The sequence below is a fragment of the Sinocyclocheilus anshuiensis genome, unplaced genomic scaffold, assembly GCF_001515605.1.
Source record: "Sinocyclocheilus anshuiensis isolate Anshui unplaced genomic scaffold, SAMN03320099.WGS_v1.1 scaffold478, whole genome shotgun sequence".
Taxonomy (NCBI): Eukaryota; Metazoa; Chordata; class Actinopteri; order Cypriniformes; family Cyprinidae; genus Sinocyclocheilus; species Sinocyclocheilus anshuiensis.
In genome coordinates this window covers 111,268-118,827 of record NW_015542376.1, presented here as the reverse complement: position 1 = coordinate 118,827, position 7,560 = coordinate 111,268, and the positions used below count along the sequence as shown (strand labels likewise).

The following is a 7,560-nucleotide window of genomic DNA, read 5'->3' as shown; positions in this document are numbered from 1 at the left end:
TTTCAGAGAGAAATGTACCAGCGTTTGTTCCAGAAACCCGCTGATCGCCACTCTGATTTCTCACGTCTGGCCCGTGTTCTTACGGGCAACGCCATTGCGCTGGTGCTGGGGGGCGGAGGAGCCAGGTATTCACTTGTTAAACCTTTTAAAAACCATAAATAAAACTATGAAAGTGTAGAAAAACACCTCCACTATTTGAATGCATTTCCACACTCCCACTCTTATTGACACTACACTGGCATTTTCCTTTAAAAGCCCTTCACCACCCCCTCTCAGTCTTTGTTTAACCTCTTGCCTCTGTTGCTCTCTTTCTGTCAATTAAATTTTTTCTGACAGCTTCTGTTTGTCTATTCTGTCTTTTTCGTGCTTGGCAGGAGGTGTTTAAAGGTTGGTTGCTATTTTTTCCCTTCATTCCTTTGTGTAGTAACCTGTGATTGTTTCTGTGTACAGTGTTAACTCTTCCCAGTCTCCTTTAGAGTATAAAACCCTTATAGTGCTGTTCAAAAAGAGAACAACACAATGCTTTGTTTCGAGTTGTTGATTTTGATCAAGCCATATTTACTTACTCCCCTTCGTCCCGAATGGGACATCAATGATTTGTTTCCACTTGGCTCGATCTAAAGGAGACCCATCTCCTTTAGTTCTGCCATCACTGCATCTCCATGTTGTTTTTGGTCACCCTTGTTTTCTTCTGCCAGGTGGTGTCCATCTCAGGGCAGTCTTTTATTATTTGAGCTGATTTTGATGTTTTGTACATGGTGAGGACATTCCATGCTCCAAAACGGATACTGGTTTTGGGCCCAAGCAGACTGTCTTTCATACTCCTGACTTCCTTTTGATGGCTTTCATCAGAAGTAGTCATGTTGCCATTTTGTTGGCTCAAGTCCACTTTGGGGCTGGTTGTTTGGACAATGTAGCAGCACAGAGGGTGCCATAGTTGGGCATCATAATTGTTTTGGACCAATAGAACTGAACCAAAGTCAAAGGTTATGTATTGACTGGCCTTTTGTATCACTGGGTTTATTTGTCCCCTCTTCACATCTTCCCTCTTTCAGGGGCTGTTCACAGGTGGGCGTCATTCGAGCATTGAGTGAGGCGGGAATCCCCATTGATCTGGTAGGCGGCACCTCTATCGGTTCCATGATGGGCGCGCTGTACGCAGAGGACCGCAGTTATAGCAGGATGAAGATCAGAGCCAGAGAATGGGCGATGGTGAGAGACCACTGTAATGTAAAACACTCAAAAACCTGAGACAAACCTTGTGCTACTTGAAAATGCATCTCAGTGCTCACCAAAAAAATATGAATCAAGCACACTTTTTCTTTTAATTTTTCCTATTCTCTTTTCTTTACCTTTCTTTTTCATTGTATTGTTTCCTGTTCCTTTTTCCTTAATTTTTCCCTCCCTTTCTTTTCTTCATTCATATTATTTTTATTTTTACTTTTCCTTTACTTTTCTTTCCTTTTTCCTATTCTTTATCCTTTCTTTTTTCCAGTCTTTTTTTTGCTCTGTTTTGTTTTACTACACTTTTTTCATTCACTTACCCATTTACTTTTCCTTGTCCTTTTAATTTTCTTTATTTATATTTCCTATTATTTCCTTTCCTTTTTCTGTTCCTTTTTCTGTTCTTTTTTATTTTCCTTTAATTTTTATTTCATTTTCTTATTAATTTTCATTTCCTTTCCTGTTTCCTATTCTTTTTTCGTCCTATTTTACTATTCTTTTATTGTCCTTTTAATTTTCCTTTTAATTTTTCTATTCATTTTCATTCGTTTTTTACTTAATCCAATCTGTTGCTTTATTTTTCTCCAATTTAAAAGCCACTTAAATTGGACACAAAAAAGCTAACTTTGTTCCCCTTTCTTCCTCTGCAGGAAATGACATCAGTGTTTAAGAAAATGCTGGACTTGACCTACCCTGTCACGTCTATGTTTTCTGGTGCTTCGTTTAACTCTAGCATTAATGCTGTCTTCAAGGACAAACAGATAGAGGTAGGAAACTGGCTCTTTTTGGCTCAAAGAATCCTACACTGGATCACAATCTGCCATATTCAGCAGCTTAAATGAGTTTGGCTTGTTTTCAGGATCTCTGGATCCCATATTTCAACATCACCACAGATATCACTGCCTCCACGATTAGAGTGCACACTGACGGTCCGTACTGTCACATACTCCACCTGCATTTATGAGCCTCTGCTTAACCAGGATAAATGTCTGATGTTTCTTGTCCCTTCATCACAGGCTCCCTGTGGAGGTATGTGCGTTCCAGCATGTCTCTTTCTGGTTACCTGCCACCACTGTGTGATCCAAAAGATGGACACCTGCTCATGGACGGAGGCTACATCAACAACCTGCCAGGTGTGTAGTAGGACATTAGCTCCCCGCAGTAAAAGCTCTTTAGCTCCTGACAGTCAAATCCCAATATACCATGACAAACACACTATTTCATAGATGCAAATCTGCTAAAATAGTCTAGCTATTGGCATAAAGTCTGGGCCAAGATTATTTAGCTTATTCTGGCCAAGGACCGCCCACTTAGACAGGAAAGATCTGTCTGGGGGAGGGTTCTAAAATAGTCGAAACCCCAATAATAATACTTTCATGAAACTTTGAGCCATTTTTGTGTGCAATCTGCATCTGACATTCAGTGAATAGACTGTGGGCGGACTTGAGTGTGCTGTCTATGGCTCAGATCACTACTATCCGAGTTGATCAGATCTGAAGAATTGGGTAATTTTGGTCATTTTGTAATAATGGTGGTTCATTGTTGCTGAGGTTGTTGTCTTCTCTTCCCGTTTCAGCGGATGTGGCACGCTCCATGGGTGCCAAAGTGGTTATTGCCATCGATGTGGGCAGCCAAGATGAAACCAACCTCACCAACTACGGGGACGCCCTTTCTGGCTGGTGGCTGCTATGGAAACGGCTCAACCCACTGGCTGAGAAAGTCAAAGTGAGGGAGACATTAGCCAAGTGCAATGTTTACTTAATTAGTTGTGTTTTCTAAGGCAAGCGTCAACATTACTATTTCTCATACTTGTAAAGGTGCGGCCACATTTGGTGATGCATCATACATCACTACACTATTAACAATAGACCATGGACCTTTTTTGCCTGCAAAATTTTGCTCATATGACCACACCTTAAGTGTCAACTTTTTGTGATTATTAAACGTTGACACACAAATAAGACTTTCATCATCAAATGAATGATACTGCAACTTGTGCAAATGGAGAAGAGGTATGTTATCCCTTTAAGCTATTGGATTTATGATTTTTACCCCACAGATGATAAAACAGCAAAAATATCTGATAGATTTGCATTAACCTGAGCCATATTTAGTATGTTATTAAATGGCAACCACACAGAACACATTCATGGCAACCACTTTTGCATGCATAAGCACTTGAATTTTCTTCAGGAGATGTTAAAATCTAGATTCCTTTTTCTTTTGTTTTTATAAAGTTGCTGTGTATTTAAGATTGTAAGTGTATGTGGCTGTTTCATGGCAACCACTTTTGCATGCATAAGCACTTGAATTTTCTTCAGGAGATGTTAAAATCTAGATTCCTTTTTCTTTTTTTTAATAAAGTTGCTGTGTATTTAAGATTGTAAGTGTATGTGTTTCAGGTGTTGAACATGACTGAGATCCAGGCCCGGCTGGCTTATGTGTGCTCAGTGAGACAGCTTGAATCTGTTAAGAATAGCGACTACTGTGAATACCTCAGACCGCCCATCGACCGATACCGCACACTTGAGTTTGGCAAGTTCGATGAGATTAGCGTGAGTTTTGTCTCCTTGACATTTTTTTTCCTTCTGCGCTCTAAATATTAAGTCTTTGTTCTGTGCTTATATTATTTTTGGTTGGCCTCGTGTGTTTGTGTGCGCATATAGGAAGTGGGCTACCAGCATGGGAAGACGGTGTTTGATGTGTGGTGCAGGAGTGGCGTGGTGGAAAAGATGATGAAGGACAGACATCAGGAGGAATTCCACAAAACGCAGAGCAACAATGTGAGCCTGGATCACCTGAAAGAGAGGCTATTAAGTTGTAATGTGTGTCGAAACAGTTCTTCACTTCAATTTATTGTTGTTTCTGCAGTTGGTAACCTGTCCAAATGCTTCCTTCACTGATCTGGCTGAGATTGTCTCACGGATTGAGCCAGTCAAACCAGCTCTTGTGGATGGTAAACCAATGTTGAATCTCATAAGTTTACCTTTTAAAAGCACACTTGGCAGTCGTTTTCAGGGATTTTGGCATAAATTCCCAGCATATTGATCTATTTTTTGCTTCTGCTTAGTTGGATGTCATTTAGTGTTGTGTGATTTGTGTGTTAGGCTAATGGGTTGGAAATGTCTCCATCTTTCCCACAGATGAATCGGAGTATCACACAGAGTATGAAGAGGAGATGGCAGAGAGCGCACTGTCAGACATTGAGCTCTACAACCATTACAGTGAGCACACAGAGGAGGAACTGACCGCAGACACTGTGAGTCTATAGTACACACGCAGACTCAAAGGGACATATTCTATACTTTTGTGGCATTTTATTCTTGTTAGTCATGTCAACTTTTTCTTGCACCAAAACAGTCCTAATTTAAAGGGGTCATATGATGTTGCTAAAAAGAACATTATTTTGTGTATTTCGTGTAATGAAATGTGTTTATGCGGTTTAAGGTTCAAAAAACACATTATTTTCCACATACTGTACATTATTGTTTCTCCTCTATGCCCCGCCTTTCTGAAACGTGTCGATTTTTACAAAGCTCATCGGTCTGAAAAGCGAGGTGTGCTGTGATTGGCCAGCTATCCAGTGCGTTGTGATTGGCCGAATACCTCAAGCATGTGACGGAAATGTTACACCCCTTACCATATTGTGATGCCTTGTCCAGAGCGACGACAAACATTAAACTCCATTACAAACGAGGCATTTCGGCTTGAGTGAGCGGAGGCGGGCGGGCTTGAGAATGGCGCGGCCAGCGAATTCGACGAAGGAGCGTCCAGCGGTCTTGCGGCAACCACATGTGACGACCCCAGGCTGAACTGAACCATGGACGAAGCGGATATCGTCCTCTTTTGGAAGGCCAAACAAAGTAGTTTCGCTTTCACAAAGAAACACACAGCGCCTTCACGACATGGCAGCGGCGGCAACAACAATACTACAGCGAGAATAAAAGTTACGCATTCTTTCTTTGCGTGAACATTTGGGCAGTGCTATGCAAATCTTCCCATATGTTAGAACGAGCCGTTTTAGGTAGGCATGGTTGACTCTTAACTTTTTATAAAGAATATCTCTTTGGATTTGAGACTTTAGTCTTTGCAACTTTACAGATCTTCTTTATGCACCAAGAGCTTGTAACACTCCAAAGAGAAAGGTAAAATTGAAATCGCATCATATGACCCCTTTAAGTTAACATTATCATGCACTCTGATTCCAATAAGATATGCAGCTGTGGTTCACCATTATTTGATTTATCTGATCATAAATTTTTGTCATTTCATTTCTTTTAGATCCACTTTTAATGTTAGTCATGGTTTCTTAAATCTAAATCTAAAGTCGTTATTTAGAAAAAAAATTCCACCTTCTCTCTGAATTTTACAATAGAAATGCTACTGTATCTTTAAGACGTCTGTATGTAAACAAGCATAGTTCACACAGACATTGAAAACATGGTGAACTTATGTTAATGTATGCATCACCATGAAAATGTCTAAATAACCAGTTTGTGCCTCATGCACAAAAATTAAATGGGTGGACTGGGAAGGGAATTTTGAGCTTATATTATACCATTCCATTGTTTGGGGTCAGAAAGATTTTTTTTTTATTCATACATTTATTGATACATTTATTCAGCAAGAACACAATAAATTGATCAAAAGTGATATTTAATACGTTTATAATGTTACAGAAGATTTCTATTTCAAATAAATGCTATTTATTTCTGTTCATCAAAGAATCCTGAAAAAAAATGTAGCATGATATTTAGCAGAATAACTGTTTTCAACACTGATAATGCAAAATGTTTCTTGAGCAGCAAATCAGCATATTAGAATGATTTCTGAAGGATCATGTGACTCTAAAGACTGGAGTAATGGCTAATGTTACAGGAATAAATTACATTAAAAAATATATTAATATAGAAAAAATATATTTTAAATTTGAATAATATTTCACTATTACTGTCAAATAAATGTTAGCCTTGGGGAGCATTGGGGGCTTTTCAAAAACATTTTAAAAATCGTACCGACCCCAAACTTTTGAAAGGCTGTGTATGTCTACATAGTACATCAAATGAGAAAAAAGCCAAAAAGTCCTATGAATCCTAAAAAATAAACTGACTGATCACATTGATGCTTATGCCCAGGATGAAGAATTCGAGAGGTCTCATAGGCAGAGTGTGCGTTCTGACGTGGAAAACCTAGGGCCTGTGTCCTCCAAAACACCACAGACCTCTAGCCCCAACAGTTCTCCAGCCCTCCACAAAAGAAAAGCACAAGGACTAAAACCCCTCCATCCCGACCACTGACCCAGATGTCAGCATGGCAGTAACAAACACTGGCACTCCCATGCTTTGGGGTTTGGCCTTCTGTACACATTCCAGTCACACCAAGTACATCCAGGCCTTGAGGAACAGGGACTGAGCACTTTGTGTATTATTTACACAAGCCTTTTTCCCCTCGCATACAAAAATCCAAAGAAAACATCTATTGCTGCAATGGAAGTTTAAGATGGACATGCTGGGTAACATGGCATGAGGTTGAAATAATACCTGGCCTTGCATGTGAGCAGTAACTCAAGACTATCCCAGAGTGTCTGTGAAGTTTCATGCTGACTATGAGCTCTTTTGATTGCCAAGCGTCGTCTTCACTCCGTCTTGAATTACTGGTTAATCAATAGAGTAGGAAATTCCACAATTAAGACAATCAGCTACAACATTCTTTACAAACAGTTAGATTGGATTGCATGTTCGGCTGATTATTTCTTCTGTAAATGAAAGTAGCAGAAAAGAGCGAAATAATGATTTAGAGTTAAAAAAATAAAGTGATATTGAATGTAGAGTTCTCTGTTTATAAGCTCAGATGACCAATGTTGACTTTTTGTTTCATTTAAACCTCTCAAAGACTGTTTGGCAAGTTGATTTTGGCTGTTTCACACAGGTCAGTAACTCCTAGCTCAGGGGTACATGATCTATGGACAGTTGAGTGATCGATTTAAACTAACCAGCATCGTATATCACAACGAATGTGTCTGATGAGTTAATCATGCCTCTAGCTGCATGTAATCAAACAATGCAACTCAGAAAAGCAAGCCTATCAATGCAATACTTTTTATATTTCTTGTTTTTGTTGTGAAAATCACTGTATGATACCTGTAGTGCCTTTTAATCTTAGTACTAGTCATAAAAAACAGTGAGAGTTCAATATTGGTCCAGAAATATATTAACAGTCTAACCACATTGCCAGTATTGATTAATGTGTATGTGTGAGGTATCATTTGATTTTTGATTATGCCGCCATGACTGACTTCAATTTGGAGTTTTGTGGTCATGCCATTGTTTTTGAATC

General features: G+C 39.3%; 1 protein-coding gene across 2 annotated transcripts in view; it reads left to right on the top strand.

The window, feature by feature from the left end:
* The window catches only part of LOC107692274 (patatin-like phospholipase domain-containing protein 7), a 27,720-nt gene extending 21,178 nt beyond the window's left edge, over positions 1-6,542 (top strand). For both annotated transcript variants that reach the window (XM_016491234.1, XM_016491233.1), the window contains exons 27-37: positions 7-125; positions 1,056-1,212; positions 1,875-1,991; positions 2,084-2,153; positions 2,241-2,357; positions 2,801-2,949; positions 3,627-3,779; positions 3,891-4,007; positions 4,096-4,180; positions 4,368-4,483; positions 6,360-6,542. In XM_016491234.1, the coding sequence (XP_016346720.1) occupies positions 7-125; positions 1,056-1,212; positions 1,875-1,991; positions 2,084-2,153; positions 2,241-2,357; positions 2,801-2,949; positions 3,627-3,779; positions 3,891-4,007; positions 4,096-4,180; positions 4,368-4,483; positions 6,360-6,521 (1,362 nt within the window). In that variant the 3' untranslated portion in view covers positions 6,522-6,542. The remainder of the gene's footprint in view (positions 1-6; positions 126-1,055; positions 1,213-1,874; positions 1,992-2,083; positions 2,154-2,240; positions 2,358-2,800; positions 2,950-3,626; positions 3,780-3,890; positions 4,008-4,095; positions 4,181-4,367; positions 4,484-6,359) is intronic.
* The last annotated feature ends 1,018 nt before the right edge of the window (positions 6,543-7,560 follow it).